This window comes from Nerophis ophidion, linkage group LG21 (assembly GCF_033978795.1).
Source record: "Nerophis ophidion isolate RoL-2023_Sa linkage group LG21, RoL_Noph_v1.0, whole genome shotgun sequence".
Lineage (NCBI taxonomy): Eukaryota > Metazoa > Chordata > Actinopteri > Syngnathiformes > Syngnathidae > Nerophis > Nerophis ophidion.
This window is the reverse complement of record NC_084631.1, coordinates 42,517,221-42,539,340: the sequence shown is the minus strand read 5'-3', so window position 1 is coordinate 42,539,340 and position 22,120 is coordinate 42,517,221. Positions and strand designations below refer to the sequence as shown.

Below are 22,120 nucleotides of genomic sequence, written 5' to 3'. Positions count from 1 at the left end.
TGTCTCAAAGTAGATGTACTGTATCAATACAGGTCTTGTCTCAAAGTAGGTGTACTGTATCAATATAGGTCTTTTCTCAAAGTAGATGTACTGTATCGATATAGGTCTTGTCTCAAAGTAGATGTACTGTATCAATATAGGTCTTGTCTCAAAGTAGATGTACTGTATCAATATAGGTCTTGTCTTATAGTAGATGTACTCTATCAATATAGGTCTTGTCTCAAAGTAGGTGTACAGTATCAATATAGGTCTTGTCTCAAAGTAGATGTACTGTATCAATATAGGTCTTGTCTCAAAGTAGATGGACAGTATCAATATAGGTCTTGTCTCAAAGTAGATGTACAGTATCAATATAGGTATTGTCTCAAAGTAGATGTACTGTATCAATATAGGTCTTGTCTCAAAGTAGATGTACTGTATCAATATAGGTCTTGTCTCAAAGTAGATGTATCAATATAGGTCTTGTCTCAAAGTAGATGTACTGTATCAATACAGGTCTTGTCTCAAAGTAGATGTACAGTATCAATATAGGTCTTGTCTCAAAGTAGATGTACTGTATCAATACAGGTCTTGTCTCAAAGTAGATGTACAGTATCAATATAGGTCTTGTCTCAAAGTAGATGTACAGTATCAATATAGGTCTTGTCTCAAAGTAGATGTACAGTATCAATATAGGTCTTGTCTCAAAGTAGATGTACAGTATCATTATAGGTATTGTCTCAAAGTAGATGTACAGTATCAATATAGGTCTTGTCTCAAAGTAGATGTATCAATATAGGTCTTGTCTCAAAGTAGAAGTACAGTATCAATATAGGTCTTGTCTCAAAGTAGATGTACTGTATCAATATAGGTCTTGTCTTATAGTAGATGTACTGTATCAATATAGGTCTTGTCTTATATTAGATGTACTGTATCAATATAGGTCTTGTCTCAAAGTAGATGTACTGTATCAATATAGGTCTTGTCTCAAAGTAGATGTACTGTATCAATATAGGTCTTGTCTCAAAGTAGATGTACCGTATCAATATAGGTCTTGTCTCAAAGTAGATGTACTGTATCAATATAGGTCTTGTCTCAAAGTAGATGTACCGTATCAATATAGGTCTTGTCTCAAAGTAGGTGTACTGTATCAATATAGGTCTTGTCTCAAAGTAGATGTACTGTATCAATGTAGGTCTTGTCTCAAAGTAGATGTACTGTATCAATATAGGTCTTGTCTCAAAGTAGATGGACAGTATCAATATAGGTCTTGTCTCAAAGTAGATGTACAGTATCAATATAGGTATTGTCTCAAAGTAGATGTACAGTATCAATATAGGTCTTGTCTCAAAGTAGATGTATCAATATAGGTCTTGTCTCAAAGTAGATGTACTGTATCAATATAGGTCTTGTCTCAAAGTAGATGTACTGTATCAATATAGGTCTTGTCTCAAAGTAGATGTACTGTATCAATATAGGTCTTGTCTCAAAGTAGATGTACTGTATCAATATAGGTCTTGTCTCAAAGTAGATGTACAGTATCAATATAGGTCTTGTCTCAAAGTAGATGTACAGTATCAATATAGGTCTTGTGTCAAAGTAGATGTACTGTATCAATATAGGTCTTGTCTCAAAGTAGATGTACTGTATCAATATAGGTCTTGTCTCAAAGTAGATGTACTGTATCAATATAGGTCTTGTCTCAAAGTAGATGTACTGTATCAATATAGGTCTTGTCTCAAAGTAGATGTACTGTATCAATATAGGTCTTGTCTCAAAGTAGATGTACTGTATCAATATAGGTCTTGTCTCAAAGTAGATGTACTGTATCAATATAGGTCTTGTCTCAAAGTAGATGTACAGTATCAATATAGGTCTTGTCTCAAAGTAGATGCACAGTATCAATATAGGTATATACTTTTAATCATTAAACTTTGAGATCAACTTCAGATCCATTTGTCCATTATATTTTTTTAATTTATGTCATTTATTGCAACATTTTCTCGTTACTTTTGCTCTTTTATTCCCCAAGTATTTAAAGTTTTGGGGACAAGTGGAAGAAAATGGATGGATGATTATGTTTAGAAGGTGGCGTTGGACAAAAAGAAAGCGCTGCACTTTGAGTTGACCGCGGCTTAAAGACAATCTACACCTTTTTTATTGGGACAGGACATTTTGTGGTGATGTTTGTTCAAGATGTGCAATTATTAGGGTCCTTGACCCTATTGAAACTGTAACGTTTTATTATATTATTCTTTATTATTATTCTTTATTATTCCGCCGCCTCTTCGAGCTGTAATTTGACCCACTTAACATACTTCAAAACTCACCATATTTGACACACACATCAGGATCTGCGAAAATTGCCATCTAATAAAAAACCTAGCCCGAAAAATCAAAATCGCACGCTAGCGCCCCCTAGGAAGAGACAAAAAACAGACTGTTTGTAGCTTCCGTTAGGAATGTCGTACAGACATGAAACAAAAACCCCTCTGTAGGTCTTACTTAGACCTACATTTCCTATTAGAAACGTCTATACCTAAAATCAACAGAATTTTTGCAAAAAATGCTATTTTTGCCTCTTTGAGCGGTAATTTGACCCCCTTAAAATGCTTCAAAACTCACCAAACTTGGCACACACATCAGGATTGGCAAAAATTGCGATCTCATGAAAAAAAAAACCCCAAACTCAAAAATGCGCTCTAGCATAATTTTTGAATAAAACACAGAAAAAACTGTTCCCAGGAAGAGAAAAGAGACAAAACTGATTGTAACTTCCGGTAGGAATGTCGGAGAGACCTGAAACAAAAACCTCTATGTAGGTCTCACTTAGACCTACATTTTTATAATTGACATCTTTCAGTTAAAAACAACAGGAAGTTAAAAATTACCCCTTCAAAATAAAAGATTTGTAAACACCCGTCACCTTTTTTCAAACGTTATCTCCTCTGAGCTCGTTTGTCGTTTTGGCTTCAAACTCACACAGGAGAGACTTTGAACCCTTCTGATTAAAAGTTATTGAAAGAGTTTTGATAAGTTCTCCGGTTTGGATTTTACGCGCCTTCAAAAAAACCCTGCGCAAATTTTCCTAAAAAATGCCATTTTTGCCTCTTTGAGCTGTAATTTGACCCCCTTAAAATGCTTCAAAGTGCAAGTTAAAGCTCTACTATGCAAAGCAAAAGCCATTTATCAACAACATCCAAAAACGCCAATCTGTAATTTGACCCTCTTAACATGCTTAAAAACTCACCAAATTTTACACACACATCAGGGCTGGCGAAAATTGCCATCTAATAAAAAGACAAACCCCAAAAGTCAAAATTGCGCTCCAGCGCCTCCTAGGGAAAAACCCAGACAAAACTGCTTGTAACTTCTGTTAGGAATGCCGTAGAGACATGAAACAAAGACCTCTATGTAGGTCTGACTTAGACCAGGGCTTGGCAGCGGCCAAAGGCGGACCCGACCAACGCTGCTTGCAGCTTTAATTATTATTGTGTCGCAGCTTGTTTGAAAGTGTCTTCCCGCCATTGTTCTTAACCACAAGCACCCTTCCCTGCGGCGCGGCGGCGAGGCCAGCGTGGAGGGCGTCCTCAACCAGCTGGTCCTGGAGCACCTGCAGCTGGCGCCCCTGCAGTGGGGTGAGTCTCCTCAAGCCATCTTTTTTTATTTGCATACACAATATGTCTACTTGGGAGGCGGCCTAATGTCCCCCCGCCTCCAGGGAGCTTCCTTCTTCGGTGGCGCCATCTGTGAGCATCGCCTTTGATTCACTTTGTGTGCGGAGATGCTGGGGATTGTGCAAAGGAAGCAATCATCCGGCATGGAAATGTAGCCTCCTGTAGGCGGAGGATGGATACCTGAAGGAGGCGTGTCCTCGTTAGAAGAGCCCATTAGGACGCCTTTTTCCTGCCAAAACTATCACGGGCTCAATTAGAGACGCCCGTCTGAAAGAGTTAGTCTAATTGGACGCTTCTACTGCCTCCTGGCGTCTTTGCTTGTGTTGAAAGCACAAATACGTCTTCTGCACCTATCAGCTTTTGTTTTGCATGGCTTGTCATTTCTGACCTGTGGAAGACGGGGACCAGGAGAGAAATATATTGGACTGCACTCCAGACATGTCACTCAAACAATGTCAACAACAGACTTGACAATCATCTCTCACAATCAGGCTGCAAAAAAAAAGGAATACCGTATTTTCCTTGAATTGCCACCAGGGCGCTAATTAACCTAAAACCTCTTCTCACTCCGGCGCTTGCCAAAGGCATGCGGTAAATTTAGTCCTGCGCTTAAAAATTTGAGTGTGATGTAAGGATACCATCTTGAAAAGCATATTTAATAAAAACAAACGTTATTATGGTCTTACCTTTACTTATAAATGAAGCCCATGCGCAGCTCCTTCTGATCAAAAGCATCGATAACTTGTTCATAGAAGTCTTCCTTATCTTTCTTCAGTTTTAAAAGTCTCCTGCTTCGATTGAAAGTCCAGTTTAGAAAACTGTTATATTTCAGATATGTAATCCCCCATGTTAAAAGTGCAAGCGAGAGGAAAAAATGAACGATCGCTGCTTGTTGTCACTTCTTCTGCAGCCGAGTAGTCGCAAGAAGGATCACTAGCGCCCTCTACCACCAGGAGGCGGGAGTCATTTAATGACTCATATTTGACACACGCGGCTACGGTATATTAATAAAACATAGCTGCTTACTGTTCTTTTTAGCATATTCAATAGCTTGGGACCTTAAATCGGGGCGGTTTAGCTCGGTTGGTAGAGTGGCCGTGCCAGCAACTTGAGGGTTGCTGGTTCCATTCCCGCTTCCGCTATCCTAGTCACTGCCGTTGTGTCCTTGGGCAAGACACTTTACCCACCTGCTTCCAGTGCCACCCACACTGGTTTGAGTGTCACTTAGATATTGGGTTTCACTATGTAAAGCGCTTTGAGTCACTAGAGAAAAAGCGCTATATAAATATAATAAAAAAAATTAAAAAAAATCCTACTGAATAGCTCTTAATCTTCTTCCCTTCTTCAAATGATTGAAATCAGGCTCCTCTATTTTGAAAACGATGACAGGTGAAGTGTCACTCGTGACGTGACGAGTTTGACCCGGTGGAAATTCTAGACATGTGCTTATAAAAATAATCCATCCATCCATTTTCTACCGCTTATTCCTTTTCGGGGTCGTGGGGGGGCGCTGGCGCCTATCTCAGCTACAATCGGGCAGAAGGCGGGGTACACCCTGGACAAATCGCCAGCTCATCGCAGGGCCAACACAGATAGACAGACGACATTCACACTCACATTCACACACTAGGGCCAATTTTAGTGTTGCCAATCAACCTATCCCCAGGTGCATGTCTTTGGAAGTGGGAGGAAGCCGGAGTACCCGGAGGGAACCCACGCATTCACGGGGAGAACATGCAAACTCCACACAGAAAGAACCCGAGCCTGGATTTAAACCCGGGACTGCAGGACCTTCGTATTGTGAGGCAGACGCACTAACCCCTCTGCCAATATTATAAAAATAATATTTTGCAAAAAGAGTTTGACCCGGCCTTAATCCTGAGCCGCCGGTAATACTAAGCATGCGCTAATTATTTTGCGAAACGAGTTTGACCCGGCAGTAATTCTAGTCAGGTGCATACTATATACCTGGTGGCAAAGCAAGGAAATACGGTATACAGCATGGCCATGTTGCAGCAGGTTTTACTCATAACAATGCCCAAGTTAGGTCCAATGTCTTTAGAATAGCAAAACACCACTTGGAAATATGCAAATTAGGGGTCTTGACACACCCCAAAAATAAAAATGAGCATTCCAACATATTTCTAATCGTCTAAACACATGAAATAGACACCAAGTTTACATTTGTAGCTCATCTGTTTCAAATGTTAGAGACACTAGCTACTAATATGGCCGCTGTGACGACCCCAAAGGTCACCGGTGCGGGCGCCCTAGCTAAATCATTTAAGTATGCCCTGAGCTGCACCTCTTTTAGACAAAAGTGAACGAAAATATCCCTAAGAGCCTCCACTGAAACCTGAGAAGAACTATTTTCTGGAGGTTAAGTGCCAGGAAGTTAGAGCTGTGCTCTAAAGGGTAAGCATCACTAAGTTGGGGTATTACAGGTCTTGGAGGGGACTAGCACCTTGCAGACCACATAGGTCTGACTACGCTCCCTTTTAAACAGAAATCCAAAAAACTGCTCTAGGGTCAAGGTGACTTTTCTTGTTTTATCCACAATCTCTTTATTCTCACTCACTGCAAAGAATCAACACCCAGACAACAAGACACAACAGTTTATTGTTTTTTTGACTGAAAACAGTCCAGAAATACCGTTCAAGACGTGTCAAATGCTCCTTTTCTCCCTCCCCCCAAACTGGTGCCAAACAAAAGGAATGAAATATACACAAAAAGATGCATCAGTCAAGTAAATAAATGCAAATATTGACAAGTGCACTCTTCAATGTCCCCAACACAAAAGGCTCATCAATTATCGACCTTTCACTTCCTTCTCAATGGGGTTAAATGTGTGACCTTTGACACATTTTAGGAAAGCAGCCTAATGGAAGGAAAGAAAGACTGTGTGTGACACTGCAGCCTTCCACTTTGCACACCAGCACAGTTATTGCATTAAAAGCTCCATTACAGTATGACATTTTAAAAAGCACATCTCAAATGTTAAAGCAGGGGTGTCCACGCATGGAGAAATGAAAGCATGCGGGGACCATTTTTGATATTTTTCATTTTCAAACTATAACAAAAAAATGAGGATCTTTTTTTTTGATAGTTTTTTTATACTTTTAGCGCTCCCAGGCACCATAAATGGTCTAGAACAGGGGTGCCCACACTTTTTCTGTAGGCGAGCTACTTTTCAATTGACCAACTCGAGGGGATCTACCTCATTTATATATATTATTTATATTTATTTATTTATGAAAGAGACATTTTTGTAAACAAGTTAAATGTGTTTAATGATAATACAAGCATGTGTAACACATATAGATGTCTTTCTTTCACCAAGACAAGAATATAAGTTGGTGTATTACCTGATTCTGATGACTTGCATTGATTGGAATCAGACAGTAATGATGATAACGCCCACATTTTCAAACGGAGGAGAAAAAAAGTTGTCCTTTCTGTACAATACCACATGAAAGTGGTTGGTTTTTGGCATCTAATTCATCCAGCTTCCATACACTTTACAAGAAAAACATTGGCGGCAAATTCCGTAGCTTGCTTGATTGACATTCACGGCACCCGAGGGTCTTGTGAGATGACGCTGGCTGCTGCCAGTTCATTATTATGAAAAAATGACAGAGAGGAAGGCGAGAAACACTTTTTATTTCAACAGACTTTCGCGCCGTCCCTTCCGTCAAAACTCTAAAGGCCGACTGCACATTTCCTATCTTCACAATAAAAGCCCTGCTTCATGCTGCCTGCGCTAACAAAACAAGAGTCTCGGAAAGCTGGCGTGCACAAGTGATGTGCACGCCAGCTTTCTGAGGGATCGCTTGTGCACGCCAGTTTTCCGAGACTCTGTATTTAGTTAGCGCAGGCAGCATGAAGCAGGGCTTTTATTGTGAAGTTCGGAAATGTGCAGTCGGCCTTTAGAGTTTTGACGGAAGGTACGGCGCGAGAGTCTGTTGAAATAAAAAGTGTTTCTCGCCTTCCTCTGGGTCATATTTTCATAATAATGATCTTGCAGCAGCCAGCGTCATCTCACAAGACCCTCCGGTACCGTGAATGTCATTTAAGTGACGTCTTGGTGAATGCTGATGATCACTCATTTTTAGGTCTATTTTTTTTAAAAGCCTGGCTGGAGATCGACTGACACACCCCCCGCGGTCGACTGGTAGCTCGCGATCGACGTAATGGGCACCCCTGTTCTAAGTCATGCAAATGTTAAAAACAAGTCAAGTTATTATTTGATTTAATTTATTTAACGCTGACAGTAAATCTCTACAGTATAGCAACTTCAGGTTGATATAAAGGTAAAAAAAACAAACAAAAAGGTAAAAAAACTAACAAAAAGGTTTTATGTAGAGATGTCCGATAATGGCTTTTTGCCGATATTGTCCAACTTTTAATTGCTGATTCCGATATCAACTGATAGTGAAGTGAAGTGAATTATATTTATATAGCGCTTTTTCTCTAGTGACTCAAAGCGCTTTACATAGTGAAACCCAATATCTAAGTTACATTTAAAGCAGTGTGGGTGGCACTGGGAGCAGGTGGGTCAAGTGTCTTGCCCAAGGACACAACGGCAGTGACTAGGCTGGCGGAAGCGGGGATTGAACCTGCAACCCTCAAGTTGCTGGCATGGCCGCTTTACCAACCGAGCTATACCGCCCCTGATACCAATATATAGAGTGGTGGAATGAACACATTGTTGTGCTTCATTTAGTTGTGATGCCCCGCTGGATGCATTAAACAATGTAACAAGGTTTTCCCAAAATAAATCAACTCAAGTTTTGGAGAAAAAAAATGCCATCATGGTACTGCCATATTTAATATTGAAGTCACAAAGTGCATTATGTTTTTAACCTTCCTCTTGTGTTAGCTTTCTGTTACCATCTCTTATGTTAACGGGTCGGTTTTGACCCATGTCTTAAATCAGCTGTAAAATACACTAAAAACAATGATCTATCATCCAATTTGTTTCTCATCTCTTGGTTACCTCGTTAGGCTTCCTTATCCTTGAAAATATTGGTTTTAATATTTTTGGTTTGGGCCATTGGGCCTTTTTTTTGTCAGTATACCCCTCGATTTCAATTTTTAAAAATGGTAAAACGAACCTCAAGAGAATCATATACATAAAAAAAAGGTTGCTGTGTTACCTAACTATTACTAAGGGTATTAGAACACATCTCTTAAATAAATGTGTTTTATTTATTTTTTCATTTTAAGAATTTTAACTATAGTAACATCTATGGTGTTACGGGTCAATTTCGACCCATATATATTTACTTCAAGAAAAAGGCTAAAAAGTATTTTTTTCAGCAACAGAAATCCAACATCAAACAAACAACAACCAATCAAGCAAATGAAACCAAGAGAAATAGATTACTAGTTCCAAAACTAATAAAAAAACAAAATCAGAGTGGCAAAAAGTGACACTTTTAGTGTCCGTCTTTTGTTTTTTTTTGTACTGGATAACAAGGTAAAATGAGAATCCGCTAAAGCTCACATGATTGGGAGAGGAGCTGGCTGTCAGTGTGTTCAGTTTTGGCTCTTATCATTGCTTTATCATCTTATTTTTAGAACCGGGTCGAAACCGACCCTAACAACACCAAGGGCATAATTTCTACCAGAGCATTTTATGATTTAGTGAAAACAACTAAAATGTTTTATTTTGTTGACAAAGAGGTTCCTGACAAAGTCAAAAAGCTTTGATGCAAAAAAATAAATGTATGTGGTGTTTTTATGCATTTAAAAACTAAAACAGGTCTAACACAAGACGAAGGTTAAACATGCCTCGAAACAACAGCTACAAAAACGATGAAGGCACACAGCTTCAGTCCAGGGTATACTAGAGTCCTAAAGTAAACAATAACATAGTCCTCCTTTACTGCAAGACCTCCTGGCATACTGTATAACAGGAAATGATAAAGTGGGCTCAATCTGCCCTGCTCTAACGTATTTGTATGAGTAACACAAATGTGCTGCAAGCTGGTGGTGAGTGCTTGAAGTGGCCTAGCAGTCAGCCAGAGCTTCTGAAATGCTGCGTTGAGACAGGGCAAGATGCAAAGTGTGCGCCATGCAGGGCAGACTAGCCACACCAAACTCCACCGTAGCTTTTGCCACATTGCGTGCGTTGTCCCTGACCGCCATTTGGGCCTTTGCTTCGGGGTGTTTTTTGTTGTATTTTTGTTTTTTCTTGGCAGAGTCTTTAAGCGACAACTGTGTGGTACTACTTTTTTTTCGCTCTTTGCTTTTCATCCATCTTCCGCTTGTATTCATGGTGTATCTCCTTATGATTCTTAAAGAGGCGGGAGGTCAAATTGCTCGAATTAAAGGAAGACGTCATAGTTCCTCCTCGCATAACCAACATTTTGCAGTCATTGCAAATTGCCATTTTTTTATACGCATATACACTTTAAAACAGTGGTTCTTAACCTGGGTTCGATCGAACCATAGGGGTTCGGTGAGTCGGCCTCAGGGGTTTGGCGGAGGTCAAAACACACCTGACTCTTCGTGTGAATACAAACTTCTCCCTATCGGCGTATTACGGATACGGCAACAGCTGACTGATTTGCAGGTGTGTCATTTGTTGTGAGTTTATGCACTGTCTTGGTTTTGTTGTTTGAACAAGGTGATGTTCATGCATGGTTCATTTTGTGCACCAGTAAAAAAAAACATGGTAACACTTTAGTATGGGGAACATATTCACCATTAATTACTTACTTATTAACATGCAAATTAGTAACATATTCTCTTAACTAATCTCTAAGTACTAATTAATGCCTTATTCGGTATGGCCTTATTATTACTCAGTAGAAGCATTTAAGTCTCACCTTAAAACTCATTTGTATACTTTAGCCTTTAAATAGACTCCCTTTTTAGACCAGTTGATCTGCCGTTTCTTTTCTTTTTCTCCTATGTCCCACTCTCCCTTGTGGAGGGGGTCCGGTCCGATCCGGTGGCCATGTACTGCTCGCCTGTGTATCGGCTGGGGACATCTCTGCGCCGCTGATCCGCCTCCGCTTGGGATGGTTTCCTGCTGGCTCCGCTGTGAACGGGACTCTCGCTGCTGTGTTGGATCCGCTTTGGACTGGACTCTCGCGACTGTGTTGGATCCATTATGGATTGAACTTTCACAGTATCATGTTAGACCCGCTCGACATCCATTGCTTTCGGTCCCCTAGAGGGGGGGGGGGTTGCCCACATCTGAGGTCCTCTCCAAGGTTTCTCATAGTCATCATTGTCACCGACGTCCCACTGGGTGTGAGTTTTCCTTGCCCTTATGTGGGCCTACCGAGGATGTCGTAGTGGTTTGTGCAGCCCTTTGAGACACTAGTGATTTAGGGCTATATAAGTAAACATTGATTGATTGATTGATTATAACCCTAACCCTTTAACCCTGACCCTAACCCTAATAACTCTAAATTAAGTCTTTATTACTTAGAATATGTTCCCCTAGACTCCAAATAACTCTAAATTAAGTCTTTGTTACTTAGAATATGTTCTCCATACTAAAGTGTGACCAAAAACATATAACTTTGTTTTGAATTTGAAAAACAAAAACATTTTATTTTTCACAAATCAGGGTTCGGTGAATGCACATATGAAACTGGTGGAGTTTGGTACATCCCACAAGGTTAAGAACTACTGCTTTAAAATAATCCCAAACCATAGACATGGTCTGCGATGAGGTGGCGACTTGTCCAGAGTGTACCCCGCCTGCCGCCCGATGGTAGCTGAGATAGCCGCCAGCGCCCCCCGCGACCCCAAAAGGGAATAAGCAGTAGAAAATGGATGGATGGCATAGACAAGGTGTCATTAGTCAGTCACCAAGCGAGCTGGCTTGCTAGCCATGGCTACAGCACCGGCAACAACACACCCTTGTTGTTGTTATGCTCCGCTGGTGGAGGTTTGATGAGGTCATCACGCGTCGCCAGTAAACCTCTCATGCTGCAGACTTCAACTCCCGTGTTGGGTGTGAGAGAGGGGAGGGGCTGCTCTGTTCTTCGCCCTACGTCCACGTTTTACCGCGTATGAACCACTCCATACAGCGGTGTTTTTAAAAGTCATTCATTTTACTTTTGAAAATCGATACTGATACTCCTCAGCCTTCCCGGTAAGGTTTATTCAGGTGTACTGGAGAGGAGGCTACGCCGGATAGTCCAACCTCGGATTCAGGAGGAACAGTGTGGTTTTCGTCCTGGTCGTGGAACTGTGGACCAGCTCTATACTCTCGGCAGGGTTCTTGAGGGTGCATGGGAGTTTGCCCAACCAGTCTACATGTGCTTTGTGGACTTGGAGAAGGCATTGGACCGTGTCCCTCGGGAAGTCCTGTGGGGAGTGCTCAGAGAGTATGGGGTATCGGACTGTCTGATTGTGGCGGTCCGCTCCCTGTATGATCAGTGTCAGAGCTTGGTCCGCATTGCCGGCAGTAAGTCGGACACATTTCCAGTGAGGGTTGGACTCCGCCAAGGCTGTCCTTTGTCACCCATTCTGTTCATAACTTTTATGGACAGAATTTCTAGGCGCAGTCAAGGCGTTGAGGGGTTCCGGTTTGGTGACCGCAGGATTAGGTCTCTGCTTTTTGCAGATGATGTGGTCCTGATGGCTTCATCTGACCGGGATCTTCAGCTCTCACTGGATCGGTTAGCGACCGAAATGAGAATCAGCACCTCCAAGTCCGAGTCCATGGTTCTCGCCCGGAAAAGGGTGGAATGCCATCTCCGGGTTGGGGAGGAGACCCTGCCCCAAGTGGAGGAGTTCAAGTACCTAGGAGTCTTGTTCACGAGTGAGGGAAGAGTGGATCGTGAGATCGACAGGCGGATCGGTGCGGCGTCTTCAGTAATGCGGACGTTGTACCGATCCGTTGTGGTGAAGAAGGAGCTGAGCCGGAAGGCAAAGCTCTCAATTTACCGGTCGATCTACGTTCCCATCCTCACCTATGGTCATGAGCTTTGGGTCATGACCGAAAGGACAAGATCACGGGTACAAGCGGCTGAAATGAGTTTGGGTCTCTCCCTTAGAGATAGGGTGAGAAGCTCTGCCATCCGGGAGGAACTCAAAGTAAAGTCGCTGCTCCTCCACATGGAGAGGAGCCAGATGAGGTGGTTCGGGCATCTGGTCAGGATGCCACCCGAACGCCTCCCTAGGAAGGTGTTTAGGGCACGTCCAACCGGTAGGAGGCCACGGGGAAGACCCAGGACACGTTGGGAAGACTATGTCTCCCGGCTGGCCTGGGAACGCCTCGGGATCCCCCGGGAAGAGCTAGACGAAGTGGCTGGGGAAAGGGAAGTCTGGGTTTCCCTGCTTAGGCTGTTGCCCCCGCGACCCGACCTCGGATAAGCGGTAGAAGATGGATGGATACTGATAATTTCCAATGCCGACATATCTAGTTCTATGCCTTTTCTTTCAAAGGCAACTTAGTTTTGTATAATTAAAGTGAAATATGCAGTATTTCCCCCACTGCCCAAAGCATTGAGAAAGCAATGTTTGATGTGAAGTATAAAAGATGAATAATGCAGGACAGCTTTCATTTCCATTCATTGTTGTTTTGGAGTAATCACGGTGAAAATATAAATAAAATCCCATTAAATATATTTGGGATCCAAAAGGTGCCCCACTCATAGAGTGATACATTTTTATTACTTTTTAACACTTGAGTTACAAGATTAACATCAGATATATTTGCCCCTTTTAAGTTTGAACTATTATTTTGTTGGTTTTATGCTCTTTTGTCAAAGAAAGCGTTGTTGTTTTTGTGCGGCAACCACACAATATATCAATCAATCAATCAATCAATCAATCAATGTTTATTTATATAGCCCCGAATCACAAATGTCTCAAAGGACTGCACAAATCATTACGACTACAACATCCTCGGAAGAACCCACAAAACGGCAAGGAAAACTCACACCCAGTGGGCAGGGAGAATTCACATCCAGTGGGACGCCAGTGACAATGCTGACTATGAGAAACCTTGGAGAGGACCTCAGATGTGGGCAACCCCCCCCCTCTAGGGGACCGAAAGCAATGGATGTCGAGCGGGTCTAACATGATACTGTGAAAGTTCAATCCATAGTGGCTCCAACACAGCCGCCAGAGTTCAGTTCAAGCGGATCCAAGACAGCAGCGAGAGTCCCGTCCACAGGAAACCATCTCAAGCGGAGGCGGATCATTAGCGTAGAGATGTCCCCAACCGATACAGGCGAGCAGTCCATCCTGGGTCTCGACTCTGGACAGCCAGTACTTCATCCATGGTCATCGGACCGGACCCCCTCCACAAGGGAGGGGGGGACATTGGAGAAATATGAAAAGAAGCGGCAGATCAACTGGTCTAAAAAGGAGGTCTATTTAAAGGCTAGAGTATACAGATGAGTTTTAAGGTAAGACTTAAATGCTTCTACTGAGGTAGCATCTCGAACTGTTACCGGGAGGGCATTCCAGAGTACTGGAGCCCGAACGGAAAACGCTCTATAGCCCGCAGACTTTTTTTGGGCTCTAGGAATCACTAATAAGCCAAAGTCTTTTGAACGCAGATTTCTTGCCGGGACATATGGTACAATACAATCGGCAAGATAGGATGGAGCTAGACCGTGTAGTATTTTATACGTAAGTAGTAAAACCTTAAAGTCACATCTTAAGTGCACAGGAAGCCAGTGCAGGGGAGCTAGTATAGGTATATATGTATGTATATATGTATATAAAGGTATATACAGTATAGGTATATATGTATGTATATATGTATATAAAGGTATATACAGTATAGGTATATATGTATGTATATATGTATATAAAGGTATATACAGTATAGGTATATATGTATGTATATATGTATATAAAGGTATATACAGTATAGGTATATATGTATGTATATAAAGGTATATACAGTATAGGTATATATGTATGTATATATGTATATAAAGGTATATACAGTACAGGCGTAATATGATCAAACTTTCTTGTTCTTGTCAAAAGTCTAGCAGCTGCATTTTGTACCAACTGTAATCTTTTAATGCTAGACATGGGGAGACCCGAAAATAATACGTTACAGTAATCGAGACGAGGCGTAACAAACGCATGGATAATGATCTCGGCGTCTTTAGTGGACAAAATGGAGCGAATTTTAGCGATATTACGGAGATGAAAGAAGGCTGTTTTAGTAACGCTTTTAATGTGTGCCTCAAAGGAGAGAGTTGGGCGAAGATAATACCCAGATTCTTTACCGAGTCACCTTGTTTTATTATTTGGTTGTCAAATGTTAAAGTTGTATTATTAAATAGAGGTCGGTGTCTAGCAGGACCGATAATCAACATTTCCGTTTTTTTGGCGTTAAGTTGCAAAAAATTAGCGGACATCCATTGTTTAATTTCATTAAGACACGCCTCCAGCTGACTACAGTCCGGCGTGTTGGTCAGCTTTAGGGGCATGTAGTATATATACGCAATATTTTCCACATAAAACATTTCAAAGTAAAATATTTGAAATAAGTGGAGCCTAGAATATGTCAATAAGTCTTTATATTTTTTTTGAGCAATGGCAGAAAACTAGAATAAAGATAAGACAAAAGAAAGAAAACATCCTCCATGGCAACTTTGTGTCAACATTGCAACTTGGTTTTGTTACATTTCACCTCAGTCCACTGTTTTTATGTTTTTTTTTAGTTTTATTTTTCCTTTGGCATTCCCGGAATGTGTGGCGGGCTGGTAAACAATTAGCTGCGGGCCGCACTTTGGACACCCTGTGTTGAAGGGACTGCTCAACCTTACCTTTTTTTGTCAAAGCAAATGTATTACAAGAAGAAAAGGGTCTTTGGGGGGGGGCGGGGTTTACCTGTGAGCGTGTGCAGGTGACACCAGCCTCACCTCTCCACACTGCAGTGCACAGGTGAGCACTATCAGCCTGATTGGCAGCTCACAACTTTGTCCCGTGGTCTTGCAGAGCAGCTGAAGTCAGCAGGACAGTGACACACTACATCATTAATCATTGGACTATAACGCACGGGGAACAGGGAAAGATCAAAGAGGCTAGCGGTAAGCTAACTTCTTTTTACTGGACTGAAACAAACTGTTTGGAACATAGAAGCATAGCTTTGTGCTGGTGGAGCAAACACATTCTATGTATTGTTTGCTAAACTAGCTCTGTGCTGGTAGAGTAAACACATCCTATGTATTGTTTGCTAAACTCGCTCTGTGCTGGTGGAGCAAACACATCCTATGTATTGTTTGTTAAACTAGCTCTGTGCTGGTGGAGCAAACACATCTTATGTATTGTTTGCTAAACTCGCTCTGTGCTGGTGGAGCAAACACATTCTATGTATTGTTTGATAAACTAGCTCTGTGTTGGTAGAGCAAACACATCCTATGTATTGTTTGCTAAACTAGCTCTGTGCTGATGGAGCAAACACATCCTATGTATTGTTTGCTAAACTAGCTCTGTGCTGGTAGAGCAAACACTTCCTATGTATTGTTTGCTAAATTACCTCTGTGCTGGTGGAGCAAACATCCTATGTATTGTTTGCTAAATTACCTCTGTGCTGGTGGAGCAAACATCCTATGTATTGTTTGCTAAATTACCTCTGTGCTGTTGGAGCAAACACATCCTATGTATTGTTTGCTAAACTCGCTCTGTGCTGTTGGAGCAAACACATCCTATGTATTGTTTGCTAAACTAGCTCTGTGCTGGTGGAGCAAACACAGTCTATGTATTGTTTGCTAAACTCGCTCTGTGCTGGTGGAGCAAACACATTCTATGTATTGTTTGCTAAACTCGCTCTGTGCTGGTGGAGCAAACATCCGATGTATTGTTTGCTAAACTAGCTCTGTGCTGGTGGAGAAAACACATCCTATGTATTGTTTGCTAAATTCACTCTGTGCTGGTAGAGCAAACACATCCTATGTATTGTTTGATAAACTAGCTTTGTGTTAGTGGAGCAAACACATCCTATGTATTGTTTGCTAAACTCGCTCTGTGCTGGTGGAGCAAACACATCCTATGTATTGTTTGCTAAACTAGCTCTGTGCTGGTGGAGAAAACACATCCTATGTATTGTTTGCTAAATTCACTCTGTGCTGGTAGAGCAAACACATCCTATGTATTGTTTGATAAACTAGCTTTGTGTTAGTGGAGCAAACACATCCTATGTATTGTTTGCTAAACTCGCTCTGTGCTGGTGGAGCAAACACATCCTATGTATTGTTTGCTAAACTAGCTCTGTGCTGGTGGAGAAAACACATCCTATGTATTGTTTGCTAAATTCACTCTGTGCTGGTAGAGCAAACACATCCTATGTATTGTTTGATAAACTAGCTCTGTGCTGGTAGAGCAAACACATCCTATGTATTGTTTGCTAAACTAGCTCTGTGCTGGTGCCGCTAACACATCCTATGTATTGTTTGCTAAACTAGCTCTGTGCTGGTGGAGCAAACACATCATATGTATTGTTTGCTAAACTAGCGCTGTGCTGGTGGAGCAAACACATCCTATGTATTGTTTGCTAAACTCGCTCTGTGCTGATGGAGCAAACACATCCTATGTATTGTTTGCTAAACTCGCTCTGTGCTGATGGAGCAAACACATCCTATGTATTGTTTGCTAAACTCGCTCTGTGCTGGTGGAGCAAACACATTCTATGTATTGTTTGCTAAACTCGCTCTGTGCTGGTGGAGCAAACACATCCGATGTATTGTTTGCTAAACTAGCTCTGTGCTGGTGGAGCAAACACATCCTATGTATTGTTTGCTAAACTCACTCTGTGCTGGTGGAGCAAACACATCCTATGTATTGTTTGCTAAACTAGCTCTGTGCTGATGGAGCAAACACATTCTATGTATTGTTTGCTAAACTAGCTCTGTGCTGGTGGAGCAAACACATCCTATGTATTGTTTGCTAAACTAGCTTTGTGCTGGTGGAGCAAACACATCCTATGTATTGTTTGCAAAACTAGCTCTGTGCTGATGGAGCAAACACATTCTATGTATTGTTTGCTAAACTAGCTCTGTGCTGATGGAGCAAACACATTCTATGTATTGTTTGCTAAACTAGCTTTGTGCTGGTGGAGCAAACACATCCTATGTATTGTTTGCTAAACTAGCTCTGTGCTGATGGAGCAAACACATCCTATGTATTGTTTGATAAACTAGCTCTGTGCTGGTGGAGCAAACACATCCTATGTATTGTTTGCTAAACTAGCTCTGTGCTGGTAGAGCAAACACATCCTATGTATTGTTTGCTAAACTCGCTCTGTGCTGATGGAGCAAACACATCCTATGTATTGTTTGTTAAACTAGCTCTGTGCTGGTAGAGCAAACACATCCTATGTATTGTTTGCTAAACTCGCTCTGTGCTGGTGGAGCAAACACATCCTATGTATTGTTTGCTAAACTCGCTCTGTGCTGGTGGAGCAAACACATCCTATGTATTGTTTGTTAACCACAGGGAGATTGTTCAGGGCCCCCTGAGCGTGGTGTAGCGTTCCTGCAAATATATTTGATGACAATACACCGGCTTCTTTTCGCCTCTCCATTTCTGCTCGCCGCCCACGCCCGTGAGCAGCGGAGTCATCGGCAGATTTAAAACTGCTGGCTAATAAACGCTTGAGGGGAGCGAGGATTGAAAGCACAAGAGGTCACGTGACATCTCGCTGCACGACAACTTAATTGATCGCAGCGACTGATCATCATGGCGTTTCCATGCCGCGCTATCATTAGCGTTAAGGCTAATTGTCCCTCATTGGACGCTTTCTCAATATCAGCAGACTGACAGGACTGGGAGTGAAGTGAAAGTGAAAGTGAAAGTGAGCACCAATGATGGACTTGAAGTAGCAGTGGAGTGGAACAACAAGTTCTTTATTGTCTTTGTTTGTATTTACAAAGTTGGTGAATACTCTCAAAACATTACAAAATAGCTTCAAAACATCACAAAATACCTTTGAAACATCATTAAATAACCTCGAAACATCACTAAATAGCCTCAAAACATTACTAAATACATTTTAAAGCATCACTAAATAGCCTTGAAACATCACTACATACTCTTTAAACCTCACTAAATGGTATACAGTATATGCTCTATAACCACATATAAAAATATATGGACTATAAGCACATATAAATATACAAACCCCGTTTCCATATGAGTTGGGAAATGGTGTTAGATGTAAATATAAACAGAATACAAAGATTTGCAAATCCTTTCCAAGCCATATTCAGTTGAATATGCTACAAAGACAACATATTTGATGTTCAAACTCATAAACTTTATTTTTTTTTGCAAATAATAATCAACTTTGAATTTCATGGCTGCAACACGTGACAAAGTAGTTGGGAAAGGGCATGTTCACCACTGTGTTACATCCCCTTTTCTTTTGACAACACTCAATAAACGTTTGGGAACTGAGGAAACTAATTGTTGAAGCTTTGAAAGTGGAATTCTTTCCCATTCTTGTTTTATGTAGAGCTTCAGTCCTTCAACAGTCCGGGGTCTTGTTGTTGTATTTTACGCTTCATAATGCGCCACACATTTTCCATGGGAGACAGGTCTGGACTGCAGGCGGGCCAGGAAAGTACCCTTGTAACACGTGGCTTGGCATTGTCTTGCTGAAATAAGCAGGGGCGTCCATGATTACGTTGCTTGGATGACAACATATGTTGCTCCAAAAGCTGTATGGACCATTCAGCATTAATGGTGCCTTCACAGATGTGTAAGTTACCCATGCCTTGGGCACTAATACACCCCCATACCATCACACATGCTGGCTTTTACACTGTGCGCCTATAACAATCCGGATGGTTATTTTCCTCTTTGTTCCGGAGGACACCACGTCCTCTGTTTCCAAATATAATTTGAAATGTGGACTTCTCAGACCACAGAACACTTTTCCACTTTGCATCAGTCCATCTTAGATGAGCTCGGGCCCAGCCAAGCCGGCGGCGTTCCTTGGTGTTGTTGATAAATGAGTTTTGGTTTGCATAGCAGAGTTTTAACTTGCACTTACAGATGTAGCGACCAACTGTAGTTACTGACAGTGGTTTTATGAAGTGTTCCTGAGCCAATGTGGTGATATCCTTTACACACTGATGTCGAGTTTTGGTGCAGTACCGCCTGAGGGATCAAAAGTCTGTAATGTCATCGCTTAAGTGCAGTGATTTCTCCAGATTCTCTGAACCTTTTGATGATTTTACAGACCGTAGATGGTAAAATCCCTAAATTCCTTGCAATAGCTCGTTGAGAAATGTTGTTCTAAAACTGTTCGACAATTTGCTTACAAAGTGGTGACCCTCACCCCATCCTTGTTTGTGAATTACTTAGCATTTCATGGAAGCTGTTTTTATACCCAATCATGGCACCTATGCTGTAGTACCTGTGCTTGGGTACCTGTGGTGTAATACCTGTGCTGTGGTACCTGTGCTGTAGTCCCTGTGCTGTGGTACCTGTGCTGTGGTACCTGTGCTGTGGTACCTCTGCTGTGGTACCTGTGCTGTAGTACCTGTGCTGTAGTACCTGTGCTGTGGTACCTCTGCTGTGGTACCTGTGCTGTAGTACCTGTGCTGTAGTACCTGTGATGTGGTCACCATGCTGTGGTACTTGTGCTGTAGTACCTGTGCTGTAGTACATGGACTGTAGTATCTGTACTGTAGTACATGGACTGTAGTACCTGTGGTGTTGTACCTGTCCTATAGTCCCTGTGCTGTGGTCCCTGTGCTGTAGTACCTGTGCTGTAGTCCCTGTGCTGTGGTACCTGTGCTGTGGTACCTGTGCTGTAGTCCCTGTGCTGTGGTACCTGTGCTGTGATACCTGTGCTGTGGTCCCTGTGCTGTGGTACCTGTGCTGTAGTACCTGTGCTGTGGTACCTGTGGTGTAGTCCCTGTGCTGTGATACCTGTGCTGTAGTCCCTGTGCTGTGGTACCTGTGCTGTAGTCCCTGTGCTGTGGTACCTGTGCTGTAGTCCCTGTGCTGTGGTACCTGTGCTGTGGTACCTGTGCTGTAGTACCTGTGCTGTAGTCCCTCTGCTGTGGTACCTGTGCTGTAGTCCCTGTGCTGTAGTCCCTGTGCTGTAGTCCCTGTGCTGTGGTACTTGTGCTGTAGTCCCTGTGCTGTGGTACCTCTGCTGTAGTCCCTGTGCTGTGGTACCTGTGCTGTGGTACCTGTGCTGTAGTACCTGTGCTGTAGTCCCTCTGCTGTGGTACCTGTGCTGTAGTCCCTGTGCTGTAGTCCCTGTGCTGTGGTACTTGTGCTGTAGTACCTGTGCTGTAGTACCTGTGCTGTAGTCCCTCTGCTGTGGTACCTGTGCTGTAGTCCCTGTGCTGTAGTCCCTGTGCTGTAGTCCCTGTGCTGTGGTACTTGTGCTGTAGTACCTGTGCTGTAGTCCCTGTGCTGTGGTACCTCTGCTGTAGTCCCTGTGCTGTGGTACCTGTGCTGTGGTACCTGTGCTGTAGTACCTGTGCTGTAGTCCCTCTGCTGTGGTACCTGTGCTGTAGTCCCTGTGCTGTAGTCCCTGTGCTGTGGTACTTGTGCTGTAGTACCTGTGCTGTAGTACCTGTGCTGTAGTCCCTGTGCTGTATTCCCTGTGCTGTGGTACCTGTGCTGTAGTACCTGTGCTGTGGTACCTGTGCTGTAGTACCTGTGCTGTGGTACCTGTGCTGTAGTCCCTGTGCTGTGGTACCTGTGCTGTAGTACCTGTGCTGTAGTCCCTGTGCTGTGGTACCTGTGCTGTGCTACCTGTGCTGTAGTCCCTGTGCTGTGGTACCTGTGCTGTAGTAAAAACAGTCCCCGATAATCTCGACCAATTCAAACTGTTATTTGTAGAGATGTCCGATAATATCAGATTGCTGATATTATCGGCCATTAAATGCTCTAGAATGTAATTTCGGAAATTATCGGTATCAGTTTCACAAAGTAAAATGTCTGACTTTTTAAAACGCCGCTGTACGGAGTGGTACACGGACGTAGGGAGAAGTACAGAGCGCCAATAAACCTTAAAGGCACTGCCTGTGCGTGCCGGCCCAGTCACATAATATCTACGGCTTTTCACACACATACACACAAGTGAATGCAAGCCATACTTGGTCAACAGCCATGCAGGTCACACTGAGGGTGGCCGTATAAACAACTGTTACAAATATGTGCCACACTGCGAACCCACACCAGACAAGAATGACAAACACAATTCGGCACCGTAACACAACATAAACACGATTGCACAAATACCCAGAAGCCCTTGCAGCACTAACTCTTAAGGGGCGCGACAATATTTTATTTTATAGCGGCCCAGCTTCACCCAGACTCTTCATCCAGTGGCCCCCAGGTGACTTGAGTTTGAGACCCCTGATCTAGATTGACTTTCGAAAAGTGAGGCGAGGGATCCTTCTCTTGTTGCTTTATTTGTATTTGACTTCATTCCATGGATTTATATTATCATTTGGGGATGGAAAGAGAAAAAACTGTCCCTCAGCTTGACAGCCGTGTTC

The 22,120-nt window shown here is 42.4% G+C and overlaps 1 protein-coding gene across 2 annotated transcripts in view; it reads left to right on the top strand.

Annotated features, from left to right (window-relative positions):
• The window catches only part of trappc9 (trafficking protein particle complex subunit 9), a 320,599-nt gene that overhangs the window by 237,457 nt on the left and 61,022 nt on the right, over positions 1 to 22,120 (top strand). For both annotated transcript variants that reach the window (XM_061882643.1, XM_061882642.1), the window contains one exon: positions 3,527 to 3,617. In XM_061882643.1, coding sequence (XP_061738627.1) covers positions 3,527 to 3,617 — 91 coding nt within the window. The remainder of the gene's footprint in view (positions 1 to 3,526; positions 3,618 to 22,120) is intronic.